At 36.2% G+C, this 25,968-nt stretch overlaps 1 protein-coding gene across 2 annotated transcripts in view; it reads left to right on the forward strand.

Annotated features, from left to right (window-relative positions):
* DPP10 (dipeptidyl peptidase like 10) overlaps nt 1-25,968 on the forward strand; it is a 793,501-nt gene that overhangs the window by 655,478 nt on the left and 112,055 nt on the right. For both annotated transcript variants that reach the window (XM_025277255.3, XM_025277261.3), the window contains exons 9-11: nt 7,971-8,125; nt 15,670-15,767; nt 24,319-24,442. In XM_025277255.3, the coding sequence (XP_025133040.2) occupies nt 7,971-8,125; nt 15,670-15,767; nt 24,319-24,442 (377 nt within the window). The remainder of the gene's footprint in view (nt 1-7,970; nt 8,126-15,669; nt 15,768-24,318; nt 24,443-25,968) is intronic.

Below are 25,968 nucleotides of genomic sequence, written 5' to 3' on the forward strand. Positions count from 1 at the left end.
AGTGGAGTCTTTAAAAGTCTTTTAAAAGTGCAATTGTTTCCATGTCTAGTATTATTCAATTCCTAAGGAAAGTAAAAGCAAATAAAATATAATGTGTTTTAAAAAGTTGGTGAAGTTCAGAAGAAAAATAGAATTTTGTGCTAAAAATGAAGCATTTTAAATATAATTTACACAAAGCAACTCAAATCTTATTCATATAAATTGACATATTTAATGAAATAAAATATCAGATCAATGTTTTGTTTAAAAAGGTAGAGTTCACAGTTGCCAAGTTTACAAATTTGAAAGTTTCTATGAAATATTGAATCTGTTAAATAGAAACAAAAAATGACTTAAGTTCTATTATTTGAACATATAGAATAATGGAACTAAGATGCCTACATGATTTACAAATATATTTTAGAATCTCATATTTTAAAGTAATCCTTCTTTGAAATTCAATTCAACAGTTATTGAGCACAGATATCTGTCAGGCATTATCTGAGAGCAATATCATGAGGAATATGAGCTTCTATGTTTTGGATATTTCCAACTTAGTGAAGTGAAAGACTGTAAACAGCTATTATATAATGAACCATCTGGAGCATGGTAAAATAGAAATAGAACTATTGATGTTCAGTCACTAAGTCGCATCCAACTCTTTGTGACCCCATAGACTCTAGCACAGCAAGTCTCCCTGTCCCTCACTATATCCCAGAGTCTGCCCAAGTTTGTATCTATTAAATCAGTGATGCTATCCAACCACCTCATCCTCTCTCTCCCTCTTCTTTTGCCTTCAGTCTTTCCCAGCATCAGGGTCTTTTCCAATGAGTCAGGTCTTTGTATTAGGTGGCCAAAGTATTGGAGCTTCAGCTTCAGCATCAGCCCTTTCAATGGATATTCAAGGTTGATTTCCTTAAGGACTGAGTGGTTTGATCTCCTTGCTGTGAAAGGCACTCTCAAGAGTCTTCTCCAGCACTACAATTTGAAAACATCAATTCTTTGGCTCTCAGCCTTCTTTATGGTCCAACTCTCACATACATACATGACTGCTGGAAAGACTATAGCTTTGACTATACAGACCTTTGTTGGCAAAGTGATGTCTTTGCTTTTTAATATGTTGTCTGGGTATATCATAGCTTTCCTTCCAAGAAGCAAGTGTCTTCTAATAGAACTATATGTTATCATATTAAATATATGCATAAGTAGAGTTAATTCTGATGGGTTGGGGGAATATAGAGGGGTTTTATAGAAGAAAGAGTTTTTGCACTGAACTCTAAGAATGACAAGAATAAAAGAAATGAGACTAAAAAAAATTTCAAGATAAACAATATCCTTGTCAACAAACTGAGATTCTTAATTTTTTGTTATTTAGTAAGAACAATGTGAAATGCCTATATTCACTTCACTTGTACCTTTTCATAGACACAGGGAATCACATTTACCTATTAATTGATTCAAAAAATAGTTACTGAGTTTTTACTAAATCCCAGTAAAACTGAACTGTGACAGATAAAAGGAAAATAAATTAGAGATGCAGCCATGGAAGCCAGAGGAATATATGGTAAACAACGATGCCAAATCCAAGGTCAAAACATCTAAGGATTCCAAAGTTGCTGTTGGATTTGCTATCAGAATTTGATAATAGCACAATCAGCCAATTGGTGGTGCCATAAGCAAGATTTCAGTGGATGGAAGTGTAAATGGGAAGCAAGAGGTTTTGAACATAGACAATACTTTCAAAAAGTTGACAGTAAGATACAAACAGTAAGGGGAAAACTCAACCACAAACCACAGGTCAGTAACATCCTCAGGAAATCCTATGTAAATGTATAAACTCAAATGGATAAAATCAGCTTACTTTTCAGAAATGTTGATCTGAACACTATGATCATATATGAGTTAGTTTTCAGTGAATGCTTTGTGTTTAGGCTATATTTTTAAGTGTTTGTGATATAAAACAACATGTGTTGAAAACTCCATCTGCTCTGCAGTGAGATTTTCTAAATCAGTATAATAGAGACAATGAAATGGAATGGGATGCGATTTGTAAAATGCATTGTTTGTAAATAGTATGATATAATTACAGGAAGTTTAAATCCATGAGTAAAAGTCCCTCTGAGTTGCAATTAAAGAACTGCCTTGTCCAAGAGGACTTTTAAACAAATTCACATTAAAGATTTTTTTCATCTATCTCCTTTCTATTTGGTTAGCTTTATTTTTATACCTGAAGGAAGTCACATAACTTTTTGTACTACTTTGCTATTTTGGCATTTTTGTGAGGAGAAACTAGGCGTAAGTCACTCTAAAATAAATAAGAGCAGATAGTGTCTAGTTTCTATTGAATAGTGCCCTCAAATTGGAGACCTTCTTTTCTTGGAAAGTACTTGTGTATACATACTTCATTCTTGCCTGGAGAATCCCAGGGACCAGGAGCCTGGTGGGCTGCAGTCCATGGGGTCGCACAGAGTCGGACATGACTGAAGCGACTTAGCAGGAGCAGCAGCAGCATACATACTTCAGCACCCAGGACAGTACCTGTTTCTTAGAAACCCTGAGTGTTGATTTTGGGCAACACACTGTGATCTCTCTGTACCTACAAGTCTCATAAGACTTAAGGTTAAACACTCAATTGTCATTTAGCATGTTTTTTCTTCAGTGTGTTATGTGGATGACTCATGTCTCCTCATCTGAATTTTAAGTTACTTGAGTAAATCAGTGTCAGGATCATTACTGGGGGGGGGGGGGGAAGTCACTATCAAAATAGTATTCAGCTTTATCTGTGAAGGAGCCATTTAAAAATGACAAGGAATATCCAACCTGGGACTAGTAATAATTCAGCCATTAAAATCTGAAGAGGTGTGGCAGCTATTACTAGGACCTAGAAGGAGGGAAATGTGTGATTTTCACAGTTCTAGAAGCAGTAAGCTTTGGTTGAGGAACAGAGCCAGACCTACATGACTTCATGGGTGGGAACCAAAGGAATAAATGCCATGTACTAACTTCTTTTCTCTTTATTTGATTTGCCTGGTTTCATATTGGCCATACTTAGACTAGACACCATGGGAATATTCTTTTCCAATGAAAAGGTTGTGGTGTCAAAATAAGAGCATACAAAGTCCCATCTGGTACTGTTTCATTGTAGAGTAATATTAGTCCAGTAATATTCCTGTATGAAATTGATAGCTACAGCCAAATACTTGTGTTCTTCATAGGAGATTTGGGGGTAAATGCCCCTATTAAGAAAAAAAAACTTATCATAAGACTTTAATTGGTAATCAGAACACCTTCAACTATTCATTCTTTTTCCCCTTTATCTTCTGCCAGCATTTAGAATAGACAGGTTATTTACCTGGTGCATCAAACCAAGACTTTATTCCTGATAAATCTTATTCCTTTGCTTCCTCTTCCTAATTAGGTTGCAACCATTTTAGTTTTCCATTAAAATGGAAACTGGAGTATGGAAATGTAGAATTGGAAAATTAGATGGATTTAGACTAGAGAATACTTGTGAATCTGCTAAATTCCAAATAGATTCTTCCTTGTCCTTTTTTTTATAGTAAAGGCACATTATCTTCCTGGCAATGAGATTAATCCTTGGACCCAGCACAGTGACTATTTTTTCTGTCAGTTTTTTTTGCCCCCAGTCATACTGAGCCCAAAATGGTCAGAGAGAAATTTCAGTTTTCAATTCAGAGGAACAGAATTATGGCTTTGTTCCTTGTTGAGGCGATCCTCCTTTGGGCATGAGGATTTCTAAACCCACCAAGCGCATTATCATAAGAATAAGAAACAGAATGTGCCCAATGGATTACTGGTGTGATAGTGAAAGAGAACATTACACTTTTACACCCTTAACCTAGACCTATGCTTCCTAGTAATTCAGGAGGAGCACAGAGCCTCTTCTGCTGTGGGTGTACTCAGGTGGACATTAAGTAGGACACTAATATCTGTAGGATAACATCCCAACTTCAAGAATATTGTCAAACAAATAGTGCCAAAACCGAGATAGAGCTGGCTGTTTTACTCTTCTGTCAAGCTAGGTATGTACAGCTAATGAGGGACATGATGAAATCAGTGAATCCCATTTGAGCCCATTGCCCCTCTTTTTGCTACAAATAGTTACTGTTTGGAGGTGGCATAGTGTGAGTTATTGTGGTAATGTATAAGTTATTCTGTAAACCCATGAAGAGCGGTACTGATAGGACTAAAGGCAGCAAATGCACAACTATACCTAGACCATGTGTCTATCTCTGTAATTGCAATGCTACCCCTTCTTCATGGAAGAGTTTCCATGTAGTCCACCTGTCATCAGGTAGTCAACTGGGTCTTCTGGTAAATAATGGCGTGTGAAGGGTTTATTAATGATCACTAATATTGACAGGTCACGGTGGCAAACTGACATGCACTTGGTCGCCCTACTGTGATTGGATCATTGAGAACCTCCTCTGCTATGGATATGCTCTGATTGAATTAAGCTGGACACTAATATAGTCAAATGTTTATATTTTTACACCTTCTGACAAGTCCATACACTTACCTTTCCCTAGACTTCCTGTCACTAATTCTGTAATTTTACTTTTCTCTATCCCTGACCAGGTGGACTCTTTTATTAGTTCCTGTGCAGAAGTCTGGATTGACCCCATGCTTTAATCCAAGTCTCCTTCCACAAGAAGTGGAAAATATATATCTTGTTCAAAAGCCTTCCAACTGGGGGAGTTTATGTTTGTTATAGTCTTTTAATATCACTCCTGAATCAGATTATAGTACAGTGAAGTGAAAGTTGCTCAGTCGTGTCTGACTCTTTGCAACCCCATGGACTTCTCTAGGCCAGAATACTGGAGTGGGTAGCCTTTCCCTTCTCCAGGGGATCTTCCCAACCCAGGGATCAAACCCAGGCCTCCTGCATTGCAGGCAAATTCTATACCAGCTGTGCCACAAGGGAAGCAGAGCCTTTCTAATTCCAATGTGCTGAAGTACATCATGCAAAACTGCCCATAAACCAGGCTTGCATTTATTCCTCCTCTGCCAGTTTATGTTAGAAAACACACCCTGAGGCACAGATGTGAAATAAAAGAAAGAGGATAAAGTAGAAGATGCCTGTATGTAGAGTTCATCTATATGTTCTGGTCTAGTTCCATATAAACCCCTTCTATCTTATAGTGGAATATAGCTGTATATGTTTAGTTTTGTGGTCACTGAATCAGATAGAAATCAGTTCATAACTGGTAGTTTGGTTGCATCGTCACTTGGCATCCCATGGCCAGGCTTACTATAGCTCAATAGAGAGCTGCCTTTGAATTGGGGAATATTTATCAGCACAGGAGAAAATGGCCTTTCTGTAAACCTTGTAATGCCTGTGGTTCAACTGTCATATGGTAATTGTCAGGAGTTGCACACAAAATCAGTTTGCCATGGATGCTTATATCACTATCATATCTCTGGGTCACAAGGTGAAGATGGTAGGGAAGGTTGCACCATGGCCCTGATATGTTACACAGCCTTCTCCTGCTCAGGTTCTACTCAGAACTGGCAGCTTTACAGATTTAAGTGAAGTGAAAGTTGGTTAGTAATGTCTACCTCTTTGTGACCCCAAAGGTCACAGAGGAGCTGCCAGGCTCCTCTGTCCATGAAATTCTCCAGGGAAAAATACTGGAATGTATTGCCATTTCCTTCTCTAGGGACCTTCCTGAACCAGGGATTGAACCTGGGTCTCCTGCATTGCAGGGAGATTCTTTACCATCTGAGTCACCAGGGAACCTGGGAGCAAAACTGGCCAACATGTGTGAATATGGTTTATGTTCTTCAAAATCCTGAGTCCAGGACCTCTACACTTTTTTTTTAATTTTTAAAATTATGCAAATATGATGACACATTTACAGAAGACACATTTACAGAAGAAAATACAGAACAAGGTTATATAGTTCCACTACATATAGCAATTAATTTTAAGTGGATAAATTAAGATTTTTAGTTGGAGTTTCAATATCAAGCTCTCAAAAATTAATAGAATGAAAGACAGAAAAGTAGAAGGATATAATAGACGTGAAAAAGCACTATGAACTAATTCAACATACTTAAGGTTTATATAATTTTCACACAATAGCAGCATACAAAATCTATTCAAGTTCCCACAGACTAAACCAAGGGACAGTGGAACATATCCAGGAATATAAAACAAGATGCAAAAATTTCATGGTCTAAAGATATTGAAATCGTACAGAGTCTGCTCTCTTATCACCGTGGAATTATGTTAGAAATTAAGTGTAGGCCCTTTAAACTTTTAAAGAAATACAATCCAAATAAATCTTCTCTCACTTGATAAGAGATATCCTATTCTTCCCTAGGGATGCCAACTCATAAACTTTACAGGAATTCATTTTATACTCTGCCTTTATGCAGAGCAGGTCTAGCTCCCTTGGATAGAGGTTGCCTCAGTCAGCAAGAAGATTTGTGGAAATTTTGAGGTTCAAAATCTTTAGCCAACATTCCATTGTAAAACTGGTTATTCATGAGACTGGTCCAAAAAGCATTGAGTGTGCTACACACATCTACCTAAGCATTCTTATACTGTGTCAACTCCAAATACTTCCCCAATACTGCTCTCAGCTTTAAAAAACAAGTGGAGTTCAACCCATACTTTGTGATTCAGCTCTGCAATACAACTTAGACCTCAGCCACATCTGCCCTTCCATCAGATGTGGGACCTCTCACCAAAGAAGAGAGGAACACCAAAGTTGTTATGGCTACCTTTCGTGTTTTCCTGATTTAGTGGTCATGATTTCAATTTCTGTTTATTTCTATGTAATCCCTCTGAGGTCTCGTAAAAACTCACAGTCTTTACAGTTGCCCTTGCTGCAACAGCTGAGTGTCACAACCACTTGTCCTTCCAACACTTTTCCTCTCTAGCTGCATTTCATCCTATGTCATCACCAGTGACAATTGATTATTTGTGATTCCAAACCTCACTATGGATTATCTATGCTCCAGTTCCCCCAGGAAATTTTATTATCACATAAAAGATATACATACAGATAGACAGATATAGATTAACATCAATATATAGATGTAGATAGATATAGATACATCTCCAACCTAGTCTCAGAATCTAAATTTGAAGCTCTCTTTTCTGGGTCTTAAAAGGAAAAGAGTTAGCATATTCAATAATTTGAAAGGGGTTTATTTACAAAAAGATAAATAGCAGAACTATAATCTAGACTAATAGCAGCCAGGCAATGATGACCTCTATGGTAACAGAAGTGAGCCATTATCAGATACAAAAGGAGAAAATCGTGTGGATGAGGCTGCATTGATGGGAGAGTAGCATCATTTAACATACACAGCAAGTCTTGGGTGACATTATAGGTCATAGTCAAGGGAATGCATATGGCCATTTTACTCGTCTCCTTATAATGTCTTGCCAAAGGACCAGAATGGCCATACTCTAGAGTGCATGGGAGCTCTTTTGATAGAGTTCATACAAGTTAATTTCCTGGGCCAGAAATCAGATATATTAATGTGGATAGTGGATCTTGGGTCACACAAAAGGTATGTAGTATATTTTTATTTCCTTAGATTTTAAAATAGTTTAATCTGCAGGGTATTCAACTAGTTTGATGATAAGAGGATGGAAATGTGACTGAATGCAAATATGAATGATGACACAGATATGATTAGTGTCATATTTCAGTCTTCAACTACTCTTCTCCTCTTCTTATTCCTTTTACTTCCATTGTACTTTCACCTCTGTTCAAATTGCTGGCAATCCACGAAATCCTAACTTCACTGCTTTCTTCTTTCCTTCCTTTGCCTCTGGTTTTCCTGAGACTGAAAGGGTAACCTGAAAATAGAGAATTCTCCATGAAATTGAATCAAGTCCACCACACTGTGTAGAAAATATTTATGTACAATGGAGATTTCAAGGACAGACATTTGTGGGTCAATGAGCCCACATCTACAGTTGGTTTCAAACTAACACTCATTTATTCTAGAGGAACTTCTGCATTCTCACATCGCCCACTGGTGGTCACCAGATGGAGAAAGGCTCGCCTTCCTAATGATAAATGATTCCTTGGTGCCTAACATGGTTATCCCTCGGTTTACTGGAGCTTTGTATCCCAAAGGAAAGCAGTATCCATATCCTAAGGTAAGTCCTGTGGGAATGCTAGTTTGTTCCCCTTCTCTCTGCACCAGTGAGTTGATCAATAGTATTCTTGGTTCAGAAACAAGTTGTCTTCGGAGAATTAAAGAAACCCCCTTACTAGTCGACAGACTCACGATTTTAAGAGCATGCAATAGTCTATCCACTGTGTTTGCATAGGCCCAGGTGAAGATGATTCAAGATTGCAGGAGCTTCTGCTTCATTTCTTTCCCTTTGATGCTCTCAGTCTTTATCTCTCACTTTCACAGTTAAAAAGAGAGTGAGAAAACATAAGTCAGCACTGATGCCAGGGCAAAGGTTTCTCCGAGGTATATTCTGTGAGTTGTTTATCACAGTCAAATAAGCTGGGAATTCTTGGTTAATAAAAACATCTAGTTTTTTTCAGATGATTTCTCAGAGCAGTTAATATATTGTATGCTAATGTGTATTATAAATCTCATATAAAAAATAGACTAAGCATAAAGGATCTCCAGTAAGGAATAGACTAAACATAAAGAATCTCACTAAAAAAATAGACTAAACATAAAGAATCACCAATAAGGAATAGACTAAGCCTAGAGAATTTATTAGTGTTAATATTAACATCAGTATTCTTTTGGCAGAGCATACTCTGGAACATACTTTATAAAATGCTGGGCAGAGCCATAGTCAGGCATAGCTGGAATAGCTGGAATTGTTTTATTGTGTGAAGTGAATATGAAACTCTTGCTCAGATAGCAAAACTATTTTTTCTATGAGTAGCACAATTTCTCTTATTCCTAATGCTAAGCCCACAGGCCCTGACTCCACCAATCCATTCTTGCCATATCCTCTGTGAAAACAAACTGCTACTGAAGAACAAATAATGGATATCTTTTTAAGGAGTGATAGTGAGTTCTCATGATGAAAATTTATTATAAGTATTTTTCCTCAAAAGTGTTTAAATATTTTAATGTGATGTAAAGTCGCTCAGTCGTGTCCGACTCCTTGCTACTTCATGGACTGTAGCCTACCAGGCTCCTCCATCCATGGGATTTTCCAGGCAAGAGTATGGAGTGGGTTGCCATTTCCATCTCCAACCTTTGCATCTTACATGAAAATAGAAAGAAGTCATATTCACCATGGAGGTTTAGAAAAATCCCGCTCTTCTTCTGATACCCTGAAGTCAGCCTTGGTCATCCACAGAGTATATGCTCAGTAACAAGGTCATAAATCAATTTGCCTTTTGAGTCTCTTGGTATATTTTTATTCAGCAAAGCTACTTTTAAGTGTTGGGTAAGGCCTCTGAAAGCAGGCTGCAGAAACATCTGGAGTGTATTGGCTTTTCTCTTATATGTCATTTATAATTAATGTCATTCTTGCTTTAAAGCTCATTTTCCCCATGTGTACAAAAAAAAGAAAAAGTGAAGTAGCCCTAGACATTAGTCATGTAAAGAAGTCATAGAAAAATTTTAAATTCCAGTTTACACATTTTAACTCTTAAGGAGGTAAGAGGTGGCTGTTGATTTTATTTAGAAGCTGTTTTTAAGCCATTTCTTTAGTGAGTTGTATGTTGTGTTTACAAAGTACAATAGACTGTACCTTTAAATGTATGCATTACTGTAACTACTATGCAGAGTACTGGAAAAATTATTCATCACATGCATTCTTTACTTCTGCAATGAAGGTGTGGTCGGTGGGAGGGGGAGGTGACTGCTGATATTCCTGTCATCCACAAGACTCCTGGGGACAGGAGGAAGTAAAGGAGTGAATATTAGGAGGGATGAGAAGACTGCTCATGGAGATTCTGTGCTTTCTCTCTCCCCATCCCATCTTCCTTCCGGTAGGCTGTAATATCAGTGTGACTGACTGGCAGCTATGGAAGGCAGCAGGATTAAGAAGAATCTGATTTCACCATTCTGAAATATCATTTTTAGGCCATTTTCTGGGCATAGATCTGAAAACACATGTACTCAACGCTCCTCAGGAAAATATGGCAGTTTGACCTAGCAACTAAATAATTATATCACCCAAGACGTTTGTATGGTACTTCATGTAAAATCCTTATGTCTTCTCCAGTTGTAGATTTACCCATATTTTATGGATGACAGCTTATGCCAGTATAACATACCTGCACCTTTATTTTTACCAGAAAAAAAGTGAAAAGACTTCTGAAATAGATTCTCATCCCATTGGATTTACTTATAATTAAAGTTCACCTGACCATGTAAATACAAAATTAATAATAGGTCTTTGTAGTGAAAACAGCATGTCAAGAGGCAGGACAGTCACTCAGAATGTTCAGTGTGTGCACTACATGAAGGGCATAAAGTCAAATCCAGGGACGGGGCCACTTTCTGTAATTAATTTCCCAAGAGAAGTGGGGATTTTAGGATTCAACAGAAAAGCCATATGTCATAGCTGCATCTTCAAGTTGCCTTCTCTGTTACAGACTTGGTGCTTGAACTTGGACACTCCTAGGCCTTAAAATTTTATTGTCTGTGGCAAACAAATGGAAATATAAAAACACCTGAGAAAATCTAAATAAGTTAGCAGTAAATCAGAAGATTCTGTATTGACAAACCTAGACAATGTATTGTTATTTATGTTATCATTTAATTAATATTTTTAATAGTAAGTAGGCATAAAATAAAAATAATGTTTATGTATTAATTGGGTAAATCATGTATGCTAATAATATGCTATATATTTTCATAGAGACATTTCACTTTTTTTCTTTATTTGACCCTCTTCACAACTTCCTCTGGTTTACAAATGGGCAAAATAAGGCTCTAAAAGGTTATGTCCTTTTATAAAAGTCATAGTTATTTTGAGAACAGAGAAATAACTCAAATTTATTGATTCTGTCTGTCTCTCTGTAAAACTACCAGAGGTTAACTTGTATCTCAGAAGATGTAGCTGGAATCAAAATATCTCCTTGTCAAGTTAACTAATAGACGTGGAGCTCTGGTGGCTCCATTAAGTACAAATGACTCAGCTCTGTATGAGTAACTTCCATAGACAGCATCAAACATGTTACATGTGCATGCTCAGTCGCTTTGGTTCTGTCCAACTCTATGTGACCCAGCAGACTGTAGCCCAACAGGCTCCTCTGCCCTTGGGATTCTACAGGCAAGAATACTGGAGTGGGTTGCCATACCCTCCTCCAGGGGATCTTCCCGACCCAGGGATCAAATCCACATCTCCTGTCTTACAGTGAATTATTTACCACTGAGCCACCAGAGAAGCCCCACACATGCTATATATGTAATAAATTATATATCTCCAGGGGATCAACCTGTGCTTCTTGCATCTCCTGCATTGGCAGGCAGATTCTTGACCGCCAGCACCACTGGGAAGCCTCATATCTAATGCATGATGTGTGTTACATAATAAAGGTCCTGAGTGTATCCATAACTACCGTTGCTGCTGCTGCTGCCAAGTCGGTTCAGTCATGTCCAACTCTGTGCGACTCCATAGACGGCAGCTCACTAGGCTCCCCCATCCCTGGGATTCTCCAGGCAAGAACACTGGAGTGGGTTGCCATTTCCTTCTCCAATGCATGAAAGTAAAAAATCAAAGTGAAGTCGCTTAGTCGTGTCCGACTCTTAGCGACCCCATGGACTGCAGCCTACCAGGCTCTTCCGTCCATGGGATTTTCCAGGCAAGAGTACTGGAGTGGGGTGCCATTGCCTTCTCCATAACTACCGTTAAGGAGTATTATAAATAAAGACAAGACATAGAGTGGCCAAAGAGAAAGAATTCCAAGTCCTCAGGTGGTTGTCAGTAGAAATGTCTGCAGATACTTAAGGCAACAGAGCTCGAAGAAACTAGTTTTGGGTTTTCATCCTGTTCTCAGAATAAACTTCAGTATCATTTTGAGTCTATTACTGGAATTTTCAAAATCTCATTATTTTCTACTCTGGTTTAAAAAAGAAATGTTTGTTAATTTTTCCACTAACAAATATGTTATTTTGATTTGCTCTTACTTATGCAATAAACTTTCAAAAAGTTGTCCTTTAGACTTTTCAGTAATGCATAGAATTCACACTAAATTGTGCTTCAAATTAAACTAGATTAAAATGAGTGCAGCAAATACCCAATGTGGTCAGATTTCTAATGAAATACTTACACTAAACAAATATATTTGTATTTTACTTAATTCAGCATGATTCAGAACTCATAAAATACCCTATTGTTAGCAATTCAGCACAAAAAAGATACACAGTTATATCTCAATAACCTCAGGTTAATCTTCTTAATTAAAACATTATCTCGTTTAATGACAATTTGGTTGCCAGTAAAATAAGGTTAATTATTATTGAGGCTTGTGTTTCAGAATCATAGAGGGAGGATTCTGTGGATTTTCAGTCTTTGTAGCAAATTAACCATAAAAGCCCAATAGATGAACTCCTCTAATTTGCAAACTATTGAAGCAATTCAAATATTAAAAGGTACAAGTGAATTTGCAATGTGCACTTAATTTCAAAACTCCATGGAAAGAAATCAAATTGAGATTATAGAATTGTAAACAGCTGAATTTTAGAAACAGCTTAATGTTTGGTTTTGGCCACATGGAAGCTAACTGGAATACCAGTTATCCTTACAGTCTTATAGATCAGAAAAAAACAAACAAAAAAAAAAAAACTGCCTTAATATATGGTAATAACCATGTGTATTTTCAACAAAGTATGTCATAGAATTATGCATCATTGATAAGAGTTCACAAAAACTGATCCGATTTAATGTAATTTGTCATTGTCTTTAATCAGTTTACTGAAAGATTAAAAAATATAAACACAGTAAAAAAAACTAGAAAAATCAGTGTCTAACCATTATATTTAATTCATGAGTTAGTTATTTAAGTAAATGTATACTATTTTGGGCACCTTTGTAAATCATCGTTTTTGTTAGTCCATATAACAAAAGTATGAGATGGTTGTTTTCCACAGAAACAAAATCTATTTTGACTCAAAACTTCTGTGACATATTCTTAGAAAAACATTGTCTCATTTTTGATAATCAAATAAAATAATACTTCAGAATCTTTCATGTCCTATCCAATGTCCATTTCCAGTAAATAACAGTCAAAATTTGAACCCAGACTTCTCTGATTTGTAAACTGAACCAGTTCTCAAAATGTAGCCCTTTTACTAGCAGTATCAGCCACATCTGGGAAATTATTTGAAGTGCAAATTCTCACATCCCATCCAGACATTAGAAATGCTGCAGGTGGAGCTCAGCAATCATAGGTTTAATAAGCTTTCCAGGACCTCTGGATGATTTTCATGAAAGTTCACCTTTAATAACTGCTGAGCAGTAATATGTATCTATATGTAGTTATGCACATATTAATGTATCAGTATTTTGTTAACATTTGCATACTAATTATAATTATCCAAAAATCTTGTTAAAGGCCAGGTTCTTAGATAGATCCACACCCCAAGATTCTTATTCTGAGTATGAATATAGGTCCAGTTGGGGCCATGAATTTGTATTTATAAAATTCTCATTTATTCTGCTGGCTAATGAACAGCATTTTGAATGACATTGCAAAATACTGTGTCCCCACCCTAAATTTTAGCATATTTGATCAAGCTAAAGAAATGATTAGACTCAAAAAATACAGAGAAAAACCAATACTTACATGGCAGAACATGGCAGTTTAATTCAAACAAAAGTGATGTAAAAAAAGTTACTAAGGGAGGAAGAAGGGTATATTGCTCAAGGCAGAGGAACCTAGGCCCTGGAGCGTTTCAGAATGAAAAGCTTTACAAAATTTGGCACCAGAGGCTTCTCTGTGAGGCAGGTTCATTGCTTATTTTCCAGGAAGGCCTTTATCATATGAACCATTTTCATAATCTCTGTTTATGGTCACCACATTTCTAAAATGAAAGCTTTTCCAGACTCCTTTCTTTGGATCAAACTCCTGACTTGTGTGTGATACACTTCCACAGATGTACTAGTCAGTTTTTTTAAATGAAGACTTTCTTTTTTTCAGAGCAGTTGAAGATTCACAACAAACTTGAGGGAAAGAAGATATTTGTGCCATATATAACCCCTTTTGCCACTCAACATCCCCCACTAGAGTTGTGGGTTTGATACAACTGATGAAGCCCCATTGACACATTGTAATCACCCGAAGTCCAGAGTTTGCATTATGGTTCAACCTTGGTTCATGTATTCTATGAATTTGGACAGATGTGTAATGAAAGATACGGAGTATTTTTCTCTGCTCTACAAATCCTGTTTCTTCATCTATTCATCCCTCCTCCCTCCCCTCCATGCTCCTTATTTTTAATAAGTTAAAAGATGTTCTTGAGGAGCTATTACTGATTGTTGGTGGAACACATCATGTTGCTTCTGGTCCTAATTTAACTCTGGATTTTGTTAGTACCAATTCCTTGAATGTGAATCTTCATTATCTTTAAATCAGCACTATTATTCTCCTTTGATTTTTACCAGGTCTTTTAATTCAGCTCACTTTTAATTTCCTTGTCCTTTGTATATCTCACTTGGTCTTCTCTTCACAAAGCAGCTAGACCACAATGATGATGATGTGTTTTTTAGAAACACATTGAGCTACAAGTAGTCAGTTGATTCTATTATTTATTCACACAAACAGTCTTTCATTCATTCACCCAACATACTTGCGATACGTTGATTTAAGTTTCCAGGTCTGCTCCCTAAAAGTTCACAGTATATTTTAAAAACTTAGATGATGATTGCCTAGGAATGAACTGAAGCAGACCTAGAGCAGTTAAGAGCATCCTGGGGTTAAATACTGGCTCCCTTAGTTATTGGATGCTTCACCTTGAACAATTTGCTTAGCTTCTCCATCTGGGAAATGGTTTTAAATAGGTCTTAGGACTGTAGTAGGAACATACAATAAGATAATTCATGTGGTGCTTTAACACACATGAGGATCCAGAAACATACTAACTGCTATACAGCCTAGTTACTATTCACAAATTTTGATTTAATAGACTCAAATTACAGTTCACTGTCTTTCTAGTCTTCAAGCTTGGTGCATAGTGAGGGCAATCTGCTCCATACTACATCCTAAGGGAATTTATACCTCATTTTAGTATTTGTTATAATTTAAAAGAAAGCCTGTGATGACTAATGCATGGAGTAGATTAGGTATTGTGGAATTTTAAGCACCAGGATTTGGTATGTTTTCTTTTTCTTTCTTCTTCCTCTTCTTACTTTTAAATTAACCAAGCTCTCTTCCCTTTGCATTTCATATCCTATAGTGTGAGTTGTTTTGTAAAGCCAGCCATTCTAGTGTCATTCTAGGGGAAGAACACAGTAGTTCTGCCTAATGAATAAAGTCATCATGATTTTCTATCACCTTTAATTGTCTGACTAAAATGCTTGAGAAGCAGCAATCTACAAAAACAATTGAAAGCAATCAAGTTGTTGAATTTAAAATCATTTCTACTTCAGAGAAATTAAACGTTTTCCCCATTCTAACACAAAATTGCAAAAGAATCAAAATGCATTTTCTTTCTTTCTCAATATATTCTAATGCTTAATATGTTTGCATTGCAACTTTCATTTTCTCAAAGGCAGGTCAAGTGAACCCAACAATCAAATTATATGTTGTAAACCTATATGGACCAACTCATACTTTGGAACTCATGCCACCAGATAGCTTTAAATCAAGGTATGTAATTTCAATTTCACTTTTACCAGAAAATACAGCTATTAACCCCAATGATCATTTTGTCGCCATTTGGAGAGAGATGTGATCAGCTCAACAAATTCACTTGAAAATAAAACTGAGGTTGCCTCCATTAGTGTAAGAATGAACTCATTCTGGATCTCTTCTTGTTCCCAGGAAGAATTTAGAGTTTTAAGGTGATTACCAGCACCACAAAATGACTAAATATACTGATAGCAAGAATTAGATCTTCAGCAGGAGACATGTGTGAGAGAGATGGGGGCAGAGGATAATTTTCTATTGAATTTTCTTCCTGAAAATAACTGCTCCATATTTTTAAATGGCTGTTCTTAAAAGAGTACCATCTTCCTAAAATGTGTGTGATATTCCAACTTTTTCCCTGTTAACTTGCCAATGATTCCCTAGCTTTGTTCTCCAGGCAGAAAAATTTAATGCAATTTTGCTTTAAATAGCCCACGTAAGAATCCCATTTATTTAAGCCCTAGTACAGAGAAGCCAATGGCACCCCACTCCGGTACTCTTACCAGGAAGATGGAGGAGCCTGGTGGGCTGTAGTCCATGGGATCGCTAAGAGTCAGACACGACTGAGCAACTTCACTTTCATGCATTGGAGAAGGGAATGGCAACCCACTCCAGTGTTCTTGCCTGGAGAATCCCAGGGAAGGGGGAGCCTGGTGGGCTGCCATCTATGGGGTTGCACAGAATCTGACATGACTGAAGCGACTTAGCAGCAGCAGCAGTATCACCAGCAGCAGGGACAAAAGAAATACATCATATGGATCAAAAGCATCATTTTAATATTAGTAAAATCTCCAATATTTTAGTATTAGTAAAATCTCCAATAACTGAACAGCTAATAAAATAATCATGTGGATTGTGAAATCCACAGTGATCTCAAACTTGTAAATTGACTTTTCAAATTTTTAACCTGGTGAAAATTTACAACATCCCTGGAGATTTTACACTATGAGTGAGTGAAGTCGCTCAGTCATGTCTGACTGTTTGTGACCCCATGGACTGTAGCCTACCAGGCTCCTCCATCCATGGGATTTTCCAGGCAAGAGTACTGGAGTGGGATGCCATTTTCTTCTCCAGGGGATCTTCCCAACCATATAATTTACACTATATTGAATGATATAACTAAGCTTATAGTTTGTTTTTTTAATATCAAAAATAATTACAGGGTGACTAATTGAAGTTGAAATACCACTTAGTGTTCCATTGACATATTTGGGAAATTTTCATCATATTTGGGGTTTTCACAGATAGTGCAGCCTTCAGTCTGTGGACATTTTTCCTACTTGAAGAGTTGTTAAAAATATATGTAATGCTTCCACTGGAAAGGCCTCCATTAACTATCTAGTATCAACTTTTCCTATTATTGATGGAAAAGATGAAGTCTAAAGTAAAAGTATGCTTGACGTAAAATCTTAAGATTAGTTGGCAGGAGAGATAGAAAGTGAAATAAAACATCTTTCAAGTTATAGAGCATTTCATCTAGATTGTGATAAAATACTTTTATCACAAAATTGACATATAGAATACAGTATAGGTTGACCAAATCAGATGAAACTTCCACTTCTGAACTCGGTTTACCAGCAGTGAAAGTTTTACATACAAATGAAGCAATTATGAAAATTACTAATATGTTTTGTGATCTATACTTTCTCTGATATGTTTAGCACTCTGAACTAACAGAAAGGGCACTGGATTGGAGTGTCTGATTTATATCTCTACTACCACTTTACTATATGACCTTGGATAAGTCACTTTATCTCTCTCTGGGACTGAATGCCCTCATCTTAAAATAATAATTTCTAATTTTCATTAATTTTTAAAATCTTTAAAATGGAAGTCAATTTTATAATGTCCAGATTTCTTTCTTGATACTATTACTTAAGAGCCTCTCTAATGAATTCACCAGATAGGACATAGTAGTGTCATCAAATACAAAAATTTCTAAAGGTGGAATCAGTTGTCATTATTAGAGTATTAGTTAAGCACATTTCTCTATATTTGAGGTAAAATGTGATCAAGTTAGGTACCCATTACAAAAAGATATTGCATATCTTTAAATGTTGGGAATCCAATATATAGAAATATAGAATGATATACTAGATCCCTCTAAGAATGAAGAAGCATCCTGTGAAAAAAAAGTTCTTAAGTGTAATTCAGGTCTGTTGTTGTGGCAATGAATTTGATCTACATTTGGAAGAGTCAGGTAATACCTTACCTACACAATGTATGTAGCATATTAGCATGTTTTGTTTTTCTTCCATAATTATGTAACTTGGAGAAGGAAATGGCAACCTACTCCAGTATTCTTGCCTGGCAAATCCTACAGACAGAGGACCCTAGCAGGCTACAGCCCATGGGGTTGCAAAGAGTTGGATACAACTTAATGACTAAACAACAACACAACAATTATATAGCTGCAATTTGTTACATGTGAAATGCACCAAAGTGTATAATTTACTCTTTTTGTTGGAAAACTCAAGATCAAAGTTTACTTCAAAATGGTGTTTTCAAATATTTCCCATGCTTCAGTTTTCATGTTTCCTTATACATTTCCTTATTCATTTATTCCTGATGAACACTTTAGTCCAATTTCCTATCACCTATATTTAGCCTCTCTAAGCACAGGTGTTAGTTTAATGGGTCTAAAAACACACAAGCAGGAACAACATAAAAGTATTCTATGGTGCAAATCAAAGAATGCTACATTTATCTGCACATCAAAGGGAAATTAATCTCATACTTTCTCTTGATTTTGTTTTAGGATTTGCAGTATCTATAATAGTTAATACTCAGTACTTTAGCCATATGGAAATTTGCTAGAAAACTATTGTGCCCTCCCTGGTTAGATACACATTTGAGATCTAGGAGTTATCATTTTTCATAATTTGTTGGTCAGGGTTCTGAAAATTAAAAAGATGACACACTCAAGAGGTGCAAGTGAAATGCATTAATTAAGGGACCTTTAGCAAAGATATGCAGAGAAGGCAATGGCACCCCACTCCAGTACTCTTGCCTGGAAAAATCCCATGGACGGAGGAGCCTGATAGGCTGCTGTCCATGGGGTCTCAAAGAGTCAGACACGACTGAGCGACTTCACTTTCACTTTTCACTTCCATGCATTGGAGAAGGAAATGGCAACCCACTCCAGTGTTCTTGCCTGGAGAATCCCAGGGACGGGGGAGCCTGGTAGGCTGCCGTCTATGGGGTCGCACAGAGTCGGACACGACTGAAGCGACTTAGCAGCAGCAGCAGCAGAGCAAAGATATGGGAAGGATTAAAAGGAAACTCACAGGGATGGGAATGCAACAAATGAGTCTGCAATAGCAGAAAGCTTTTACTGCCCCAGGACTGAAGAAACAAGGGGCAGACTCACTTAAGAAGCCTGAAAAGGTCTGTAGCAAAAGAACAGGGGATCAGCAGGTAGAACAATTCAGTAATTGCCAAACCAGACCCTAATGGGGGGAGAGTGTCCAGAGAATAAAACTGAATCCTCTCCTCTAAAGCTTTGAGTTCCTCCAGAGGTCTCTCTTGGGCTAGGAAACCTGTTGGTCGAGTTCAGGCTCTGGAAACGGTGGGAGCAAGGGGCAAATTCCAGACTAGATCTGGCAAATGGAGAATATTCAATGCAAATGATTTAAGGATAATATTGACCTTAAGAAACTTATCATGGTTATTATTTTAGGGGTGAGTTGGAGATGTCCACCAGGATACACAATAATTTATCTGAAGCCATGTGAAAAGTCTCTGTTTCTGTCTCTGTTTCTGTTTCTGTCTCTGTCTCTTTTTCTCTGTCTTTGTGTATGTATAGTGTGTGTGTGTGTGTGTGTGTGTGTGTGTGTTTCAGTCTTTCTCTCTCTTTCTCTCTCTCCACACACACAAACACATACAGACACACACACAAGCCTATACATACAAGATGATTTATCTTAGTATTATTTGTGCTTTTCCTGAAAACTTGCCATATTTTTCTCAAATGCACTGTAGATTATATAACTGTTTCAACTGCATTTATGTCTTTTGGACGTGGAGTTTACCCTATGTGATACTTTGTGCTGTGTGCTGAGTCGCTTAGGTCATGTCCAACTCTTTGCAACCCCATGGACTGTAGCCTGCCAGGCTCCTCTGTTCTTGGGGATTCTCCAGGCAAGAATACTAGAGTGGTTTGCCTCCAGGGGATCTTCCCAACCCAGGGATTGTACCCAGGTCTCCCGCATTGCAGGTGCATTCTTTACCATCTGAGTCACCAGGAAAGCCCTTTGTGGTACTTTAGGTATCCTTTATAACTTATTTTCCTTTATCTGTCTTCCCAATCTTATTTGCCATGGTATTCTTAAATCATTCAAAACTAACAAATACTCTTAATTTTTGTAACTGTTAGATATATGGGTGTGTACTTAGTTGCTCAGTTTTATCCAACTCTTTGTGGCCCCATGGACTGTAGCTTGCCAGGCTCCTTTGTCTATGGATTTTTTCCAGGCAAGAATACTGGAGTGGGTTGCAGTGCCCAACTCCAGGGGATCTTCCCAACTCAGGGATTGACCCAGGTCTCCCGCACTGCAGGTGGATTCTTTACCATCTGAGCCACCAGAGAAGCCCCATTAGATAAATAAATATACAAATTAGTTTACTGGTACCAACATTAGTAGCAATACTTCCATATTTATTAGGTGCAGTATTCCCATAGATGTTAGAGAATTTAGGTATGAACTTAAAAATATATAATTAACTTTTAGAGGAAATCTTTTTATAATAAAGAATCATGTAGATTTTTCTACATGGTAGCGAATTGTCACACTGTTTTGGAGAAGTGATCGTCTCCTGTGTTCATTCATCTCTAGGCTGAAGAATAAAAATAATGGTTTATCTTTAGGTTCTCCTCACTCTCCATCGTTGACATTATTTTGTTTACCTGAAATCTTTCTTTTTTCATCCAGCCTTTGTGACCTACTGTTTTCAGACTGTTTCATTCATGTGATGCTGTCAAACTGCCACTGTCACTCTGGGCTTAAAACTGCCGTGCTTTTTCTTCCTATTTAATTGAAGCATGTCTAGTCTGCATCTCTTATTTTTCCAATGAATGTCTATGCCTTCCAAAAAATATAATTAATAAATGTATCTTTGTTAGGGAAATGACCCTTCTTATAAGTAATACATATTTACTATTAATAACAGAGGCCTACAGAGGACCTCGGAGAAGGCAATGGCAACCCACTCCAGTACTCTTGCCTGGAAAATCCCATGGATGGAGGGGCCTGGTGGGCTGCAGTCCATGGGGTCGCTAGGAGTCGGATATGACTGAGTGACTTCACTTTCACTTTTCACTTTCATGCATTGGAGAAGGAAATGGCAACCCACTCCAGTGTTCTTGCCTGGAGAATCCCAGGGACGGGGTAGCCTGGTGGGCTGCCCGTCTATGGGGTCGCACAGAGTCGGATACGACTGAAGCGACTTAGCAGCAGCAACAGAGGACCTAGCTGTTAGTCATGAATGTCATCACAATACATTAATGGGCAGAGATCTTGGATTATCTGGAAGCATGTGAGAATATCTGCACAAAGATTGTTGTGAACAAAGGGGAGTGATTGGACAGGAAGCCAGTGAAAACACAGGTGTGACTGCTAACGCACCTGTCTGCTGGTGATGCTGGCACCTCCATTTCACACACTCTTGTGAACAATTAGATCTCCTGTACCAGACCACCCAGCTAGTAGAAAGTCTTTCTTGACTTGAGTGCAATCCCTCTAACCCGCTTGTTTCTGTCTCAGTGGCTCAAGAGGACCAGAGAAATCCTTGAGGACTTCCTGGGTAATCCAGAGCCACGGAGACTAGGAACAAGCAGGAAAGCCAGTTAGAAGGAAGGGACAGTTTTACTGGCCACTGGTTGTGGGACACCAGATCTAATGTGTTCATGAGATGAAGTTCCAGGAGGACAGCCACATTTGCAACAGGCAGGCCAAATAGTGTGGCATTTTCAGGTAAGGGCATGTCCTTACTTCCTCATTCAGAGCAACCCTAAATATTTATATGCAAACTGAAAAAGTCTTTATGAATCATAAGGAGATGTGCACCTAGGACCTTGGAACAAAGAAAGAAAGAATATGGGATGTAATCTTCCCTCCCTTTTTAGGTGTCAAGTTCCACTTTATCTTTCATTTTGGGTATTTCCAACACTTTATCACAGAGATTTCAATGGTTTGAAATTATCTCAATGAACTTTACAAGTTTTATTTTGTGTAGAACTCTAATCCTTATGAATATATGTACTAAAATGTCTCACATAAGACTAAATTTTGCTGATGAACATAAGATACATTATGCACAAATGCACAAAATAATATTATTTGATCAAAGAGAAATATAAGTGGTATGACTATAAATAATAATTTTTAACTTAATTTTACACCTAAGTTAGTTTCCTTTTAAGAATCATTTATTCACCAGATTTGCACCAGTTGAATTTTGTTTTTAATTGAATTTTAATTGTTTTTATAAATAAAAATTTTCTTTTAGTCAAGATTTCCTATCATAGGTAACAAATATAATGTATCAATATCTGGGAAGACATTGCAAATATGTTCTTAAAACATTTCATTTGAGGACTATTTTGAAAGGAAAAACACTCAAAATGAATACATTTTATTTGTTGTTCCTGTTGTTAACTATTTTTAAAATCATTCATGTTAGTTCTCATTTGGCACAAAGTATACTACCACTCACTTTGGTTAATTGAGATAAATTTCTGATCATTTATAAAATTCTTCTATGTGACATTATTTTTCAATAAATATGGGCACTTTGATTTTGCAATCTATGATCAGTTGTTTGTAACAATCAAATTTGTTTTCCTTCAGTTTTGAGCTTTTATGCCAATTAATGATAAATATATATATTATCTCAATTCAGCATTTTTTCCTGATTGATTATAGTATCCATTATCATTTTTCTCCATGCTAAAATGTCTAAGTATTTCTTAAAAGCTGATGCTTATATTTTTCCTTTTTAGTATTCACATTGCCAAACATAATACATGTAAAATAAATCAGTTTAAATAAAGCACAGTGAAAATGAACAAGATATATATAGATAGATAGATAGATAGATTTTTCAAGAATTACAAGTTCCATTGATTTGGCCAAAGATTAATCCTAAATCATTGCATATTTTATTTGAAGTTGCTTTGTTAACTTTATTTACAGAACTTTATTCTATGACTTCACTGAGTTTCTAGGCAGTTTTCATGTGGGACTCAGCTGGTTGTGAAAGCTACTGGATGTCTTGAAGAGCTTATTGAAGAAGATATGTCAGGATTCACTGTATAACAAGTTATGATTGTCCTTCCACTGATATTTTCTCTTTGATGGGCTAACACATTTTCTAGAGATAGCACTAACTGCTCAATAATGTTACATATGTGAGATTCGGGTAGCTGAATGTCTAACCCAGATGTGTCTAAGGACAGAAGGTTCTTCTTTCATAAGTGTTTTTCTTCTAAGTCATATAAAAATCTGATGGATTAATTTTAACATAATATACATGGATGGCATTTTTCAAACCATTTCTAAAGCATCCCATATATTCTGAAACTGGGTGATTTTGTTAAATTTTTCTTATCATAAATTGAATTATGGATGAGTGCATTTGTTATGTGTAGATTGGGTGATTTGGTGACATATTATGTAAATTTCCAAACATAGACTCTATAATGAAAAAATATAAACTGTAAGGGAAAAATATAACTTTCCCCAGTCCACAACCAGTCTGAGGACATCACAGTCATCATAATTAGCATCCTCAATAGACCAAAAATTCGGTAGCCCTTCATTACTCTCCATTTGATTCTTTGTATGCTTTAAACTTTTTCAAATGAATAAGCTAGAAAAGCAATATTGTAAGAAGTATTATGAATAAGATTGAGAGTGGCCCTTGTCCCACAAGCAAAAAGACCAAAACAAACTATTCATGACTCTGTATCTCAAGTCCACATGGATAAAGTGAGATGACATGGAAATCATACCTAAGAAATAATTATTAAATCAATAATAAGATTTGCCTTTTAATTTATTATTGAATATTTTTGAAAAAATAAAATAGAATACAGCTTAGAAAGCTTTTACTTATTTTGCACATATGTTAGTACTATACTAATCAACAAAAAATAACAAAATTATTTATAAAGGTGTAGCATTTTGATTATTTTTATTTTTCTAAATATGTTCTGTGAAAATCATTCACTTTTAACATTAGTCTCAGATTTTCTGTATATTTGTAAATGTGCTCATGTTTACATATACATGTATACATGCAGTTTGTATTTATATATGTCAATACTTGGAGAAACACATGTATATGTATATATATATATATAGAGAGAGAGAGAGAGTGAGAGAGAGATTAATGTAATATGACATCCTTATAGTGTTTCCTTTATTCTGCATATAAAATAACAAGTATAATTTTTGGAACTATGTAGGTTCTCTGGCTCTAAATGTAAATTCTAATTTTGTTTCCAAACTAGAGAATACTATATCACTATGGTTAAATGGGTAAGCAACACGAAGACGGTGGTCAGATGGTTAAATCGACCTCAGAACATCTCCATCCTCACAGTCTGTGAGACCACTACTGGTGCTTGTAGCAGAGTGAGTATAATTTGATTTCCTTTATGCTTAAAATAAAATCTTTTATGCTACCTCTCAAAGGAAAATTAAGCAGTCATTTGTGCAAAGACTTCAATATTTAACTCCGAAGGTAGTAGAATAGTCATTCTATTAGCAGTGTATACTTTAATTCATACGTCTTATATACTTTAAAGTAAGAAATACAGATGATAAACCAAAGAGAATAAACTAGGCTTTAAAACAATGAATTCTTATATAATATAAAAGATAGTCCAAGCCATGTTAGTTTCACTCTCAAATAGGAGCTTTCTCTCTACATTTTGACAGTGATTAACTTGAGAACATGGGATGTTTCTTTTCTGTCTTTTTTAAACACACTCCAAAAGATTCAGTGATTTTCTGTAGTTCAGATTAGTCTTCTAAAAAAGTGTCTCTGTCTTTAAATTAATTGAAAATAGTAAAAAAAAAAAAAAAGATTCTTGAATATCTTTTGAAAGTATATTGTATTTAAATTCTATAATCATATTTATAGAATATTCAATAGATTCTATATGTATAGTTTTTAAGATCCTTAATAAAGGAGATACTTGAATCAGTTTAAATTGTTATAATACATATTGGGTACTTGGTCAAGAATTCTCAATTATTTAACAACAAAATTTTCAGACTTATGCTTCTGGATATGATGGAGTAAATGTTGCCAGCATAGTATCTCTAAAGAAATCAATTCTAAAACTTTACAAAATTCATTAAACGACTATAGTCAGATGATGGACAATAAGACAATTGAGACATGAAAGGTGAAATAAACCTGTAGTTTCCTACTGGTGACACATTTGAGGCCACACTGTAAGGTAATGGCATCCAAGAAAAGCACAACTGATCCATTAAGACAGGGAGAATTAGTTTGAGGCTATTGTGGTGGCTGAAATTTGCAGGATAAGTACCACAGGATGGGAGCTATATAGAAAAGAACTTCAGCAAACTATGTAAAGGATCTCTTAAGTCTTTATCTCAGTACTCAGCTGTGTAAGCACAGGGCCTAGCTCAGAAAGAGAAGCAAATAAAGAATATGCAAGTTGCAGAATGCTTGGAGACTTTGGAGCAATGAACAGCAAAAATAGAGATCTTTCAGTAAAAACCCTGAGTTCAACTCAGAGCCCAGAAAGAAAAAGTATTAGGAATAAAACTACTGTAAACTCCTTCTAATAAACCTTTAAATTAAACCTTGAAGGAATCATTTGCTTGTGAACTAGCTGCTTGACAGAACAAAGTCTACTCTTGAAAAAAAAAAAATAAAAATGAATTCTCAAAACAGCATTCATGATATTAATCATACAATTAAAATATGCTATATACCTAGAAACATAGAAAACATAACTCACCCACCTCCCCAAAAATAAGTAGCAGACTTATAAAGGATGTAGATATTAGAATTAACAAACAAACTTAAAAAAAAAAGCTTTACCTGTTGTTTTTTTTTTTATTTAACAAGTTAAAGAGTGGCTATAATTAGTAAACCGATGAAAAATCTCAGTAGCTAAATA

Source organism: Bubalus bubalis, chromosome 2 (assembly GCF_019923935.1).
Source record: "Bubalus bubalis isolate 160015118507 breed Murrah chromosome 2, NDDB_SH_1, whole genome shotgun sequence".
Lineage (NCBI taxonomy): Eukaryota > Metazoa > Chordata > Mammalia > Artiodactyla > Bovidae > Bubalus > Bubalus bubalis.